The 16,059-nt window shown below is 38.4% G+C and overlaps 1 protein-coding gene across 2 annotated transcripts in view; it reads left to right on the top strand.

Annotated features, from left to right (window-relative positions):
• Nucleotides 1-16,059, top strand: part of CDK6 (cyclin dependent kinase 6) — a 136,370-nt gene that overhangs the window by 107,146 nt on the left and 13,165 nt on the right. The window contains exons 5-6 of one of the 2 annotated variants that reach the window (XM_008629904.2): nucleotides 11,219-11,269; nucleotides 15,177-15,312. In XM_008629904.2, the coding sequence (XP_008628126.1) occupies nucleotides 11,219-11,269; nucleotides 15,177-15,312 (187 nt within the window). The remainder of the gene's footprint in view (nucleotides 1-11,218; nucleotides 11,270-15,176; nucleotides 15,313-16,059) is intronic. The other variant, XM_017729289.1, reaches the window with a different exon arrangement.

Genomic DNA, 16,059 nt, shown 5'->3' with positions numbered 1-16,059 from the left:
GGCAGCCATCTCCATCTGGATCTTGAGCGCTACTCCTTGTAGTGCGCATGAAGGTGTTGAACACTGTGGTAATGTGGGGACAGAAAAGTTCAAGATACGGGGTGATTCAAGGAGCTACATGTGCTCAGTACTTCAAGGACTGAGGAAGTGTTCATTCTGTAAATACAGAGTTGTGTGCTCTTCCAATTAATATGATGTCAAAAGCCAATAGAGTTGTGCCACAGACAACACAAAAGCAAGGCTTCTGGTTCAGTAATGGCAAAGGAGAGACAACAGCATCAAAATCGTTGCAAAAATAATTTGGGGAGCCTTGCAACACACAAATCTGGAGCACAAAATGTGCTGCCGCTGCATAGAGGAGGGTGGCATCTGAGCAGTGTCACCACCTGGAAGTTAGGTTTTGGGTTTTAAACCTCTTTAATATAAAAATTAACTTACTCTTTCCTTTGGTCAGGATTCAAGTGGGGAAAAAAGATTTTATGTGAAATCACTAAAAGCTGAATAGGATAAATAACCAGCGAGCTCCTAATAGGTGAACTCAGATTTCTATGCACTGTTATGGGCCAGTGAATGTAAATTTCACAGCTTCACAGCTTGAGTACAGTGTATTGCATGGGATGAAGTATTGCTTAGGGCAAAGTTGTATCTAGTTTAACTGGCCTTTTAAAACTGTATCAGTTTTCCTTGCATGGTTGCTGTACATAACTTCCTACCTTAAATGCTTATCTCAAGCTTTTCTGCAGGTGTTTATTAATTCACTGTAAGCCAGCACAGCTGCTAAAAATTAAAGTATTTTCTTCACACCATCCTTCTAATCCACTTTCATCTCTTTTGACACTCAGACTCAGCAGCTGGGGAAAAAGGTTGAAATTGAAATTTAAACTCTGCTCACATAACAGTTTGCCATTTAGTACTGAAATGTTTTCCCTGCCTTTTTTGTCTGAAGGGTTGTAATCCACTTGCAGAGTTTTTTTCTGGCCAAGAGGGTTTTATTACAGATGAAGGTGATGACACATATTAGTTGTGGGTGGGCACAGTTCGGATGTTTCAGGTTTATCTGAAAATTTAGAGAGGCTTAGAGCCACAGGTGCCATTACCACCTAATATGGAGGCAAATAAAGTGGTCACAAATCAAAACATGTACTTGATGCAACACAGGAGTAGCTGAAGGCCACATGGAGAGAAAACCCAAGGATTCTCTCTTAGCCTTTAATGTTTTCTCAGAAGGGAAAAAAAAAGCTCTTTTTCTTAGATTTCATTCTGTATTGAGAATTTTATGTTCTAGATTGAGAACATCTTTGAATTCTATGTTTCCCTTCAAACATGGGAATTTGACACCTCTTGAAGCTCCCTTCTCTGAAGTCTCACAGAGTGCCCATGTGCAGCCTCCATTACCTCATTGTCACGTTGTCACTATACTACTGCAGCTGATAGAAAAGATTGACTTTCAGAATTTCTCTGATGCTTTTGTAGTCAGATACTTGCTTTTTTGCCTTACTCTTCCCAGTTCTAGAGTCTATTGGTGGGGTTTTTTTAAAGTTAGACTAGTAATTTAGTCAAATAGATGTACCGTTTTCTGTGTAACTCATAATGGTGAAAATAAAACATCATTTATGACATCCTTTCCCATTATTGTGTATTAAGTATTTAGAGTATAAGTTCTTTTATCTATACAGTATATTTTAGTCTGTGAAGATCCTTGCTTAGCATTACTAAGATAGAGATAAAGCCCTGGGAATGCATGTGTGGATGGTAATTCACTCAGTATCTTTGGGCAGATTGAATGAACCAGTATGTATGGTACATGTGTTCCGTAACTTTCTTCTCCCTTTGATAAGGAAGAATCAGAGGTAGGTAAGAGTTAGTTTCCTTTGGGCAATAATTATGTGTGCATAGTCTTTCACCTGATACAAGAATGATAACAAGGTTAGACATTTGGTTTAAAAGAATGTATTCCAAGAGAAGTCAACCTAATGGCACAAAACATCTTAGCCTAAAGCTTTACTGTGAAAGCAATCTGATTGAACATATCCAGTTTGTGGAACATTACTGAATTTTAGTTAGACAGCCTCAGACTTTAAAACCTGTTCTATATCCATGACCTTGATTAAAACTTGGCCAGCATTAGAGGCACTCTCGAGCAAAGCCCATTTTAAAAGGGGTTTTTACATCAGTAAATATGGTAAATGTCAACTGATGAGCTTTCTCAAAGTAATCTTGGAATTGCAAGTAAAATTGTGGAACTACAAAAAAATTAATTCTGTATCTCTGAAAACTGTGATTTGAATAGATTTTCAGTGAAATTTCATAGAGGATAAAGGAGTAGACACTTCATGTAGAAGACTGCTTTCATTTCATTTACGTAATTGATAAAGACTAGGAACAGACTGAAAGTCCTCTTGCTTACCTTGAAGGTTGGTCTTTTGCTGTGACAGAGATGTTCTAAAACCATTTCTTTGAAATACAGCATTAAAGAGCATCTTCATATTCTGGCTAAAATGTGTCATTTTGGAGTGCTGTCTGCTAGATCTTTAAGTGAGGAGTAAGTTATGAGTGAAATGAAAGAAATGGTGAAAAACAGTGCTCTGGAGGGAGGATATAGATCTGTTCAAGGAAACTATGCGCAAATTTGTTCACAGGCATGAGGAGTTCTGCATGGGCACACACACACTGCCTGCACACAGTGTCCTGCACACTGATTGGCACCATTGCTTGTTTGATGGAACAGGAGAGTGAGGAGCCCTCTTGGATCCTATCCTTCCACATAAGACAGCCTTTATATAATCCATACCTCGATTATTGCCTTCAAACCCCACAACTGAGTTGCACAAGAAGGCCAAAGCTGTGTAACAGTTTTTAAAGAGTGCATGTTTAAAAAGGGGATATGAAATAAATTCATGAAAGAGAAGAGAATGCTTCAAACTAAATAAGTGATTGTGGGAAGACTGTGACCATATCATATGTGTCATATCAGTATTTCTTTCTGATGCTGCTTTCAAAAGGCAGAAGCCTGCAGTTTAGTTATGTCATTAAATTTCAAACTGATGATGGACAAGTAGATGTAATTTAACTGTGCGCAGTGATGAGATGGGTGTTTAATACACAGATAGTTCAATCATATTGCTGGTAGAACTGTCAGTACAAACAAAAGAAATGCTTCTTTTTCCACACTGAGCAGAGACCACACTTCCATTTTTCCAAGGTCAGTTGTGTATGTATTTACAGAATTTGCTTCAAACGTTGGGACAGTTTTCAAGGTGCCGCTATTATATCATGCTTCCTGAGCTGAGATAATAACCCTTAAAGCCCTAGTGAAATAAACCTACAAATCTTGTGGGGAAACAAATGTCCACAGATAAGACAACTGTGACGTGCGTGCTGAAAGAGTAAGTGAAGGACGCTCAACCTATCAAGGCTCTTCTGTTTCAAAAAACAATGTTCAGTGATGAATTCTCAAGCAGTTCTGCCCAGGAACAGATGAGATCTGCCTATGCTACAGCATATTCTGGTCAAAGATAATATCTACACTTATCTTACTTTTGGGAACTTATATGTGTGGGTATATATATATGTGTATATATATATATATATATATGTATAGACATACATAATGTATGTATCCTTCTGTTGAAGCATGATTTTTTTCTTAGAAGAGGTTTGAAACCAGATCTCAATTGGCTTGAACCTGGGGTCATTGATGTCTGTGATAAAGCTCCCTTTTATGTCAGTGGTGGGGGACAAGGCCCATGATTGTGCTCCAAGGCCACCTGGGACTATGCTTACATGAAAGGTTTCAAGCAAATTTTAAGCACCCAGAAAAAGATCTTCCTTTGCCAGTTCTTAAGGAAGCTTTGAAGATGGTTATGTTTTCCCTTACTTATGGAGATCATTATGTATATTGGATCAACTTCACTCTACACAGTAGGATTGCCCTGCTTTGATCATAAAGCTGTACAGGGTGCCTCTGTTTGGTTTCCCTTTTACTAACAGTTCCCTTTCAGTTGCCCCTACAAAGGGAACATGCGTGTCCATCTGAAATTGGGTCCTTCCTTGTTCACTTCTATCTGCACCCAGCTCTGAAAGCTCTTGGTTTTCTCAGTCCAAGAAAGAAATCCTGTATGTTTCTTACGAGCTAGACTATATGTGCACTTGGGGGCCAGAATATTATCTTTATTTCTAGAACTAATTTACTTAATTTTAAATAGCAATGGTGAGCAAATTCAACACACTACATAACTGGAAGTTCGCAAAACTACCTCTTTTTGTATCTGCTTCTGTCTACTGGGTGGCATGAGAAACTCCAGGGAAAATAATAATTGTTGCAGGTTTTAATGCATTAACTGTGGTTCTCATAATAGTTCAGTACTGAGATAGCCCCATCTAAGAGCTCTTATTCATGATTGTGATACTATCATACTTGAAGAATGATAGATTTTTGAATGAAAGAAATTAAGCTTTTAAAGACTAAAATGAGAAACTCAAGATGGCTGATCTGGTTTCTGTCAGATTTTAGCTGAAGAGTATTTCCTCAGTTGTAATGTTTTGTCTATGTCATCTTTCTTCTTACATATTGGAGGAGAGAAGGTAAGTTTCATAAAAGTTTCGAGAAATTTATGATCAAGTATAATAACCTCTACATGAAGTAACTTCTTCCTATGCAGTGTCTGGCACCCACCCACACAAAGATATTATTAAAGGGAGAGAGAGAAGTACAAGGAAATTTTAGGTTTAAAATGAGAACTCTGAATTACACAACAGCTGAGGCAAGTCACTTGTGACTGGAAGTGGGTAACTGTCCAGAGCATGAAATGTTGTCAGCATGGCCTGTTTTCAGATTAAAGTTTTATATTGTACCTTATTCATCTTACATACCAGAAAGGCCAATGATCTTCATTTTTAAAAGGTGATACTTTTTTTTTTTCTTTCTTTACTTTCTCTTTTCATACTGTAGTACGGACTTGTCCAGGCAATTTGTCAAAGAGAAGCAGTGGTAGGAACAAGAGTGGCTAGGAGTCAACTCAGAAATAATCCCTCTGAATAAAGGTTTCCACAGGACAGTCCAGATCATGTTATTTCTAGTCATCTCATAATTTCAGTTTTAGGTCATGTTTGGTTTTAATTCTTAAAATGAAAATATTTTCTTCATAACAAGTAACTAAGAATCTGACAGATTATTTACCAGATATTCACATTTTGTAATATGAAAAGAAAAAAACCCAACCCATCCTTTTAATATATCTCTGACTATGTAGTTTGGCAGGTTTCCCATGGCATGGTGCAGGATTCCTTGGCAAATGTTACTTGGCTTTAGCTTTTTTAATTTCTTCACCATCACTTTGTTGCTGTTATACACATAGACATACAAACTCCTAAACTTAACTGCTACAACACAATCAGATTCTAAAATTTCGTGTACGTCTTCCATAAACTGTTGCTATAGCATTTCTCTTTACATTTTTTTCTTCACTATGTCAAATAGTCATGGATTTTCAACACCTCCCTCATTTTGTATAATGCCTTCAAAGCTGCAGCTACCTGTTCTGAATTCACTGCTCTTCTTCCCAAAACGACTTCTTGGCATCTTCTCAACCAGAGTGTCTAAGCCCCACTTGCCCAAAAATCAAGTTGTACCTTTCCCGCCCATTATGTTCTTCTCATTTTAGGGAGTTCTTGTAGGACTTGCCTGAGTACACATGGATCACCAGTATACAGGCTTTTCACTAAGAATATTGTATATATTCAAGTTAGTAATTAGGAGATTATCCTTACCGTTTTTCTGTGATAACAAGGAAGGGGATGGAATTCCTAACTGCTGTTGTCACCACAGTGAGCAAATGAACTAGCAGAAAGAATCCAGGTAGTTATTTTGGAAGTTATTTTCTATGTCTAGCTTTGGAAGCACTTGTATTGGCAACTCCAGAACTGTCATGAGAGCTCAGTAATATATTTTGGTTAGAAAGTGAATTTCTTACTTTGTTTTCCCTCTTCAGTACAGTTTTTCTTCACGTGACCTTTCTTCCATGTGTCCATTTTACCAGTGTCAAAATTAAAAGATCGTTTCCAATCAGAATGTCACTAATTAGTTCAAAATGTCAGTCACTGTCAAGAAACCTGCAGAAATCTTTTCCTGTGCATGTGGTTTTATTAGATTTTTTCCTTGTGTCTGCATTGTAGTTTGACTAGAACAGTGCATATCAGTATCTTTAATTCCTATCTTCATGAAAATTCTAACTTTCCTTATGAAAAGATTTAGATTGTCTTTTCTTTGTAGACCAAAGACTGAAACTAAAAGCTAGAAATACTGTGGCCAGTTTACAGTTAAAACTCATTTATCTCTTGGATGTCATTGCATTTTCATTGTATACAATACTTTAAGAATTGCTTTGGCATGTCCATAGAGTTGCACCAGGGAAAATATTTTCAGGGAGACTTGCTTAGGAAATGTTTATATCTCAGTTTTTACTGAGTAGCACAGACACGAAACAAAATGTGTATAAAATAAAGTACTCAACTTTTCAGACACTAATATGCAGTTCAGATAGAATATTCAGTGAAGGTGGAACTCAGCATGAGCGTGAGCAAAAGCATGAGCCAGGTCATGGACAAGAGAAAAAGAGCCTAAAGCTGGTAAATGGTTCAATCTAGTTTGTTCAGCTATGTATAAGCATGAGAGCCTTTTGGCCAGAAAGCTAGTGGTGCAAGCCCTTTTAAACTTTAAGCAAATGGTAACTTTTTCAGGATTTGTGAGGTTTTCCTTTGCAACTTCATGTTGTGATCCATATTTTTATTTCTGTACTATCACAATCACAGAATGGTTGAGATTGGAAAGACCTCTGGGTATCTTCTGGTCCAAGGCCCCTAGCTCAGGTAGGATCACCTAGAACTGGTTGTCCAGGACCGTCTCCAGATGGCTTTTGAATATCTCCAAGGTGGGAGCCTCCACAACCTCTTCGAGTAACTACGCCAGTGCTCAGTCAGCCCCACAGTAAAAAATTGTTTCCTTATGTTCACAGGGTGTTCCTGTGCTTCTGTTCATGCCCACTGCCTCTGGTGCTGTCACTGGGCACCACTGAAAACAGCTTGACTCCATCTTTTTTGCACCCTCCTTTTGGTATTTATATATATAATCCCCACTGAGATTGTCTTCTCTAGGCTAAACAGTTTCAGCTCTCTCAGCTGTTCCTCATATGTCAGATAATCCAGTTCCTTAACCATCCTCATGGCCCTTTGCTGGCCTCTCTCCAGTACATCCATGTCTGTGTTGTACTGGGGAACTCAGAACAGGACTCAGCACTCCAGGTGTGGCTTCACCAGTGCTGAGCCAGAAGGGAAGGATCACCTCCCTCAACCTGCTGGCACTGGTGTTCCTCATGTGGCCCAGGAGTTATGTGCATCTTTGTGTTGGACTGACATACAAAACAGTAGATAGATTTATCCTGTGGAAATAGTCACAATGCAGACTCACAGGTAATACCATTTAATTGTGCAGCTGCACATTTTGAACCTCAGGAGCTAAGGTATTTACTGGCTCAGGAGGAGTTTATTTTAGCAGCACTGGGTAGTAATGCAATGCTTCCATCATATCTTCATATCTGTATGCTAAGGGCATTCTGGTCCTACGGTAGACACAAAAAGGCTTTTCCTCCATACAGTGGGTGTCATTCCAGAGGCAGTGGATAATGGCCTAGCTCCAAGACCAGGAGAAGGAGTAGTCAAACAACACGGACACCTGCATATTCCCTGCAACATTTTCCTTGTTCAGTCTCCCTGGAAAATCAAAGAAGCAACAACGAACAAAAATGGGAAGCATCTGAGACTTTATGAGCAAACAGGGAAATTAAATGTCATAGGTGCACTCCAAATCTTTTTGTCCCATCTTCTTCCCTACTTGGTGTGTGTTTAGTAACAATAATGGTGTTGGAGCCTTCAGAGTATGGATTTTGTAGCAAGCAAAGTCAGGGTTGTTTAAGAGGATTGAGGAACCCACACAAAAGGCAAATAAATTCCCATGGATAGCTCTTTCATCCATTGGAATACCCCTCTTTCCTGAGATACATGTCCTCACAGATTTTAGGTGTTTTTTGAAGCCAGAGGACAGACTCACATCCCTTGCCATAGGACACAAACTCATCTCCATGCCTTTCCTGAAGAAAAAAAAGAAGGAATTGTACAAAATCAGGCTCCAGAGTTTAACCATTCTTATACAGATTATGATCACAGAGAGGAGAAAATATGCTCAAGAAAGGACTTCTGGATCAAGCTTGCATAAATAAACCTCAGGGAGTGAGTGGGTGTATGAGTCAAGTGAAAGATACCAAGAACAAAGGTGAAATTTTACTTTTCTGTGACTGCTGAGTATGCTTTCAATTCAAAGGTGGTGGGAGAGCTGATGTTCACCTTTAAGAATCTTTAAAAAATTGTCTTGAGGTGAAAGTTTTATGTGTAGTGGACTTGCAGAGCAGTCAAGTCATTACAAAAGAGTTAACTAGTGCCAAAATGTGAAATGAGACCTTCATACAGCTGCTGGTTAGGGGAATCTATTTCCCCAATCATCCATCCAATATTCCAATTGAACCTCTAGCCAAAATTCATGAGGCAAATTTCATTATTTTAGTGGTGCCTAACCTGGAGTTGGCATCCTGTTGTAGTCATGATGGTGGGATGGATAGGAAGCTGAAAGATGAACTAATAACACTTCATTATGATGAAATATCAAAGTATGTTGGAAGGTCACCTTGTGTTATATAATTATACTTTCAAAAGAATTTAAATTCTTGCTTTAGCCCTTAGTAAATTTGAGACAGCAGCAATGATGGGAAAAACCTTCCTTAAAAATCCCAAGAATTGTACTTGTTTTGGCATGACACTGCCTAAGGTGATTTGCAAACAAGGCTGCCTTTGCCAAGCTTTCACATTAATGCAGGGTTCAGCATACATTTTAAAACATTAAATACACTTTACATTTGCATAGATACGATTATTTGAATGTGTAGATTGTGTTAGTTTAAAGGGCCCCAATATTCTAATGCTAGAGCCGAAATTAAATTTCAAAGTAACTGTATGTTAGTAATTTCAAGCAGTATTTCAAAAAAATGTCTGAGGTCATATTGCTTGACTTTGGAGTCAAGAGTCTAAGAGTGTGTGTGCTGCCACAAACAATGCTAGGATTGTAGCTATTGAATGTTTTGAAAATCAGGCTCAAAACCTAGGGTGGAAGTAGATGCTCCTGTCTGAGTGGGTTAAGCTTTGGGTTTTCCTAGAAGCCAGTATTACTATATACCTTAAAGCTTAAAAAAAATACAGAAATCCCGAAGTATGAGTTGCAATGGTTTTGTCAAAGTAGCTACAGTTAGTAAATATCATGTATATCTGGGAAGAAAACATCCCATGGTTTATTATTTATTCAGAATCAAAATAAATAAAGCCCTTTATGGACAAAAACAGGCTACCACATTTTACTCCATCTGATCAAATCTCATGTCAGATGGTTTCAAATCAGACTTGATTAAATTGTTCTCTCAATGTCCTTGCACAAAGCAGTTTGGAGTATAAGTTGATATGACATGACCTGGATGGCAGCACACAAGAAGGAGGCAAAGTGCATGTTTAGTTCATCAAAGAGCTGCATGTCTGCCAGTTTGCTGCTTTTTCATGGTGGCCCAGATTTCTGCAGAGATTGTTATGTCTAACTAAGAAATGTCACAGTGCTCTGTGTCTACTTACTGTATTTGGAATGGACCCACAAGACAGGCAGTGACATGGAGCTCCGCTGCCTTTGTGAGAGTGTCAAGATGGAAAGTGTCATTTTTCAGCATTAACTCATGGTTAGCAACAGGAGATCCAGATCCTACACCTACTCCTACATATGGGCAATGAGAGGGGAAGGACCATAGCTGACTACTCCTTGTTGTCCACTGTAGATGGGAGAGATCTCCTCCTATGAAAAGCAGCAGTGAAATTATGCCTTTGGCTGTCACTGGTGTCAGAGACTTGTATCAGACAGAAGAGGAGTATGCAGAGAGAGGCAGGAGAGTGGGTATTTCTCTGTAACCAAAGACTGCCAGTGAAGGCATGGGATTATGCATTGTTCATCAGTCGCTGTGTCTCAGCTGAACAGTTTTAGAAACTGTAACCATGAGTTTACAACATGCACTGTACTTAGGGAGCCGTGATCCAGAGTAGAGGGGCAGCCTGACTATCAGTCGACCCAAGTTGCTATCTCAGTTTGCAGTGTGTGTGACTCGTGTTTCTTGGAGTAATCTACCATTTGTTGAACCAAAATGTACATAACATCTGTGGCCTCATCTTCACAGATCCCTCATTCTTGGCCGGATCCTTACTCATCTGTCAGTAAAATGTTGGAATATCTTGGGAGTTTGAACATAAAATTGCACTGTTGTTCACACCTTACCGAATTCAACACAAAGCTGGCAATACAGCCATACTGCCATACAAATCAGAATTTCATATTTTACATTGGCACTATGGGGTGATAGTATTTTATACATGATGAGTGAAAATATTTTAAATTGTACTGGAAAAGAAGAAGTGTGTCTGAAAGTATTTTTAGTCACTGTTTTTTTCTAAAAGCCTTTGGACATTCAGCCTAACAATTTGTTTCTTTCCTGAACATATCTTTATTTATGCAGCAGAAGTATTCCTCTACTTCAAGGTAAATTCTGTACCGTTTCACACCCCATTGTTTACAGACCTTCATGAATCCATTGTCATTTATTTGACCCCTTAGACCTAGGAGCACATTTCCAGTATACAGTAGGCAAGAAATTAAATTTTGAATTTATATTAATAATTAATCTCTAATTTTATTATGTTTTCATGAATTGCATGACATTCACTCTGTTTTTGTCTCTCTTAACGGTTGTTTTAGTGTTCTTTGTAGTGAAAACTATTTTGTTCATGATATAATTCATAGGACAGTATTAGTTGAGGGAAAATTATCTCATTCATGCAAAAGGGCACAATTAAATTTTCAAAAGCAGTGTATTCAAAAATATGTGTCATCTGTCCCCTTTTCTTACCAGTTTTAGTAGAAACTTGAAAGGTTCACTCACAGACTGGATAAAGCATGGAAGCAGAAGATCTGAAGTCTCAAAAAACCCCCACGTTTTCACCCTGCATTGGCAACTGTCAATGACAAATACAAATTTACATTCATTAAAGCAAGTCACATCCTAAAAACTTTTTTTTATTTTTTCAGACCACTCTTCCGTGGAAATTCAGATGTTGATCAACTAGGAAAAATCTTTGAGTAAGTAGTAACTAGTTGCCTTATGTCAGTATCTGTTTAACATTGAAACCCTGAGATTGCTCTGCCATGTTTTTATGTAATCGTGCAACTAGAACAAAGTATTCCTAGAACATATTTCCTATTTCTGCCATATGCAACATGATATTTCCGTGTATTCTGTGTCAGAGTGGGAGGAGGAAGCAACATGGAATATAGTTCTGCAAAACTGACAGCCATCATCAGGAAGTTATGAGGTCTCTGGGTTTGGGCTTTTTAAGTCTCTTAAACATACTGTGCATGTGCCATTCATACATATTCATAAACAGTTAAGTCCAAGAGATTCTCTTCATGTAAACAAACACAGAGGTTTTATTTTTTGGTGATTTCTTCGTGCATTGCAGAAAACAACATTAGAATACATTAAAAGCTGAAATCTCTAAGATTATTACCAACAGCATCTTTGCAGAAAAGACTTCTGAACATCTGAAAATACATTAGCTTTTACACTGCATTCTGTAGCCTGTTAACAGTCCTTATTTTGGTCAGGAAGGTAACTATGAGAACAGAGGAAATATTTTAACTTGCTTTCTCAGAGATAAATTGACTTTATTTTAAAACCATTTTACAATTATATGAGTTTGTGTTTTTCAGATGTATCAGATAGGTTAAGGAGGTGGATAGACTCTAAACTCACTGAGCTAAAATATTTCTCGTCCAAAATTAAGTTATTGATACTACCAAGATGATAATTAAGTAGGATTATATTACTGTTTTCTTGTAAAAGCTGTTCAGAGTAAGGGCCATTGCTGTATTTTTAAGAGGCATTTTAAGAGGCATATTTTTAAGAGGCATACTTTAAGTAAATTTAAGATCTGATGTCCATATCATGTAGTTAGGAAATCAAAGCCACACAGAGCTGGTACCAATCCAGAGACTGAATGTCTGTTTGCCTCTGCACCTCTGACTTCCCTTTCTGTATGGAGGGACTGCAGGGATCCAGGGATCTGGATGAAATAAGAAGTAGATAGCACAGAGAGAGAGAGAGAGAAGTATTATTCCAAAATGTTATTTTCTTGAAGATATTCCAAAGAGAAAATAGTAAAATTTCTAAGAAAGCTTAAACTGAACAAATAATGAATTTCTCAGTTTAACCATTTTTCCAGTTCTCAAATCATAACGGATCTGTTTCTAAGCTTTTTCATTATTTAATGTGGGGTTCCTAAATTGCAGGTCTTGATTTCACACAGTTGACTTCCCTTTCCTGCATACCATACCATGAGTATGTGACTCACTTGTGTGGTTAATTTGTCATGCGCTAAATAGCTCTTCCTGCCCAATCCAGAAAAATCAGTCCTTAAAGTTTCCTTTTTCTTCTTCTGCCAAAACTACTACTTTAGCCCTACAATATTCTGCTTTATTAAATGAAGACAGCTTTGATACATACAACGTGTTTTGCAATTTAAAAAGACATAGCTGTGATTTCTTTCGTTTGTGACATTTAAGGGGAAAATGAAAATGAACTGGGCTAGGATTAAATGCCTAGCTGCTAGTGGCAGCCTCCAACGGGGATCTTTCCATCCCTAGGGGCTGAGATTACCTGTGCAGAAAAGAATTCACTAAGAAAAGAAAATGCTGTGCTAAATTTAGAGGAAATTCCTTGTTGCACATCTACTTACAGAGAAGGTTTGGGTTTTCTTCTTTTGTACTGTTCTTAAATAGTTGAAAAGTTTCTGTCTTGGGTTCTGAGGGGTTATGCCAAGTAGTGTTTATTTTGTGTTTTCACAGCTGGAGAACCCCCTACAGTTAGGCATAGCTCTTCTTGTAGGAGGGTTGTTTCTTTCTACAGTAGTGACTCATTCTGGAGATCAGTTTGGACAGAAGGAAGTTTCAGGATTTGCATGCAATCTGGGCTGATGCATTCTTTCAGATAATGCGGCTGCCGTCTGCCTTTGCTTTGCATGTGCATTGTGATTTGTCAGTAAAATTCCACTGGGTGTGAGGGTAAACGTAAATCCCTTGTAAATGTCCCAAAACATTCTCCTGCTTTTCCAGGACACTACCAGCATGTGGCATATCCTCATAGATTTTGCTAAACTGCTGTGGTTTGAGCAGATTTGTTTCCCATTGTGATCAATGGGAGTGGAAAGTACTCAGCATTTCTCAAGACCAGGCCTGAACCTTTGGCAGGAGGTGAAACTTACTAATATACTCCCAAACTTAGTCACTGAAGTGGTGGTGCCACCAGACCATTAGAGTGAGAACAGCTACCCAGACATTCATTATTAAGGGGGTTTGAGTACTCTGTGTGTGTAGCTAAGTATGTCTGTCCTTTCCACTCTCAGTCTCATCCAGCCTACCCCGTCTGGCAGGCTGCCTCCTGCTTTCTCGTCATTAGCTTTGCCTGTGCTTATTCTGCCCTGTTCGTTCTCTGCCACACATTTGTTAAAAGAAGCGGGACTAACCAAACACATTTGAATGACAGGTTAAATGTCATTGTTATTTAAAATACCTATCTCTCCCATCTGTGATGCTATTTGTATTATATTTAATATGGGACCAGATCCTGAAATATCTAATCCAAAGGCTTAAATTGCCCTGGCCAAGGGGGCTGCCCCATACCCACATTGTACCTGGTGATGAACGCCAAGTGTGGTTTTTCATACGGATTCAACTTAGCGTTTCCCAAGAGTTGTGGTATGTCCAGGTGTAGTAGGATTTCATTGTCCTGCGACTGTAATTGCTTTGCCCTTCCAGCCATGCTGTTATTTTGAGGGCATATTAATTTTTAGAGGTATTTTAGGTGAGTCAAATTACAATCTAAAATCCATGTAGGTGGAAGGTGGGGTAATTCCATTAAGTTCGCTGAGGTAACGTATGATTTACCTCGGTGTGGTTGGCCCATGGCCTCCCCCGATCTTGCAACAAACTCGGTGAGAAAAAAGGTCAATGCTGCTCCCTAGTGGCAGTGGGCTTTGTCCAGGCCCAAATATTCAGTGACATTATGTCTTTTCTTGTCTTAGCCTGTCAGCATTTCCATTGAAAATCTCGATTTTACAGGTTATAACAATTTCTTTTCCCTGAAACCAGGCAAGAAATGTATGGTCTTTTCCAGAATTTCCATCAGAAACTGGTTTTCAACCCTACAAATACTAGCATTAGACTAAAATGTGAAAGGTATGAGACATAATGCATCATTGGTGGTTTACCTATTATTTAATTTATTTGGGTTTTAGACCTCAGCATGATTATTTAATAAGTATAAATATCTTGTATAATTTAAAGAATAAAGACAAAAAATATTAAAAGAAATTAAAATATTCTGTAAAAGAGTGAAGAAAAACTAAAACACAATTGAAAGGAAAACCACAAAGACACTCAAGTGCCTTTCCACTTCTAAATTGAGACTTTAAAACCTGTATTGTGAAGCAAATAAATTGTTTAAATTTGGGCAACAATTACTGCACATAGCTTTGAAGCATTATGAAACATCCCTTTTATTGCCTTACCCTCATCTTGACCCACACTCTTCTCTCAGTCCCTATTCTTGTGAAAAAAAGATCCTTGCACGCAATTCCCCTTTGAAACCTACTGCGTTTAATCATCCTGGAGTGACATATGTTGCGCCATCCAGTCAAGAGCTAAGCAACTTTTTTCTAAAGCACTCTGCCTTTTTTCAACAAAAAGACTCAGAAAATTGAGACTTAGGCCAGAAAATTGTGCTGCCCGCAAAATGATTTCTACCAAACACATTGAGGACCTGTGTTGATCAGCTTCTGTTCACAGAGATCATTGCACTACTGCAATTAAATTAATTAAATAGTTAAGCTCATTTAAACAAAAATACTTACAAACTGTCACTCATTGTAATCAATATAAAGGGGAAACTGCATAAATGTTCAGACCTAACATTGTGTTTTTCATTTCACAGTGTAATTGGACTCCCGGAAGAAGAGGACTGGCCTAAGGATGTTGCCCTTCCAAGAAATGCTTTTACTTCCAGACCCGCACAACCTATTGAAAAATTTGTACCAGATATTGATGAAGTAGGCAAAGACTTGCTCCTTGTGAGTTGCAGTTTGTTGTTCCCTAATTCATGTGCCTGATATTCCCACTGTGCTTGCAACTTGCCAAGAAACAATGAAGTTTCCATTTAATGGAGTTACTAGAAAAAAGGTCAAAAACAGATAAGACAATTCATGTTAATCTGTGAAACAACAGCACAAAGACACTGCCTTTGGCTCAAGAGGTGTCAGAGCTGAGAGTAGTTCAAGATTAGGAAACTGGGTCAGGGACCTATCTGTTTGACCTGTCATTAGACCTTATGATTAGATCCTCATTACTGACCAATGTAGTGCCACTGATTCAGCCATTCTTATGGTATTGGCCTGATGGGAGTACAAAAATGGATCTACCAGTTTTTGTGGTATAGTGGACCCAGTATAAAGCAGGAAATAGGCTGTAGTGGCAGATGACATCTGCATGCCTTCTACTGAACGCTGAAAACTTGCCACTTGGAAATCACCGATTCCTGCCTCTTGCAAATGGCAAGGCTGAACAGAAGCAAAAAAAATGGGCTGGTACAGCTATTTCCATCATTATTATAGATATATTAGAAACCCCAGTCCTGAAGTTCAATCTTGACATGGAATGTAGGGAATGACCTCACATCAGTTTGCTTCTTTCTGTGCTTTTTGAAATCTAGTTAATTTGTTCTCTGGAAGTCTTTTAAAGGTCTTGATTCATATGAGCTAGGTAGAGTGGGCTTAGTGCAATTCTTGAAATACTTGATGCATCTCTTCAGGAACCGCTGT

Source organism: Corvus brachyrhynchos, unplaced genomic scaffold, assembly GCF_000691975.1.
Source record: "Corvus brachyrhynchos isolate BGI_N302 unplaced genomic scaffold, ASM69197v1 scaffold142, whole genome shotgun sequence".
Taxonomy (NCBI): domain Eukaryota; kingdom Metazoa; phylum Chordata; class Aves; order Passeriformes; family Corvidae; genus Corvus; species Corvus brachyrhynchos.
The sequence above is the reverse complement of the archived record's forward strand: the minus strand, read 5'-3'. Positions and strand labels throughout refer to the sequence as shown.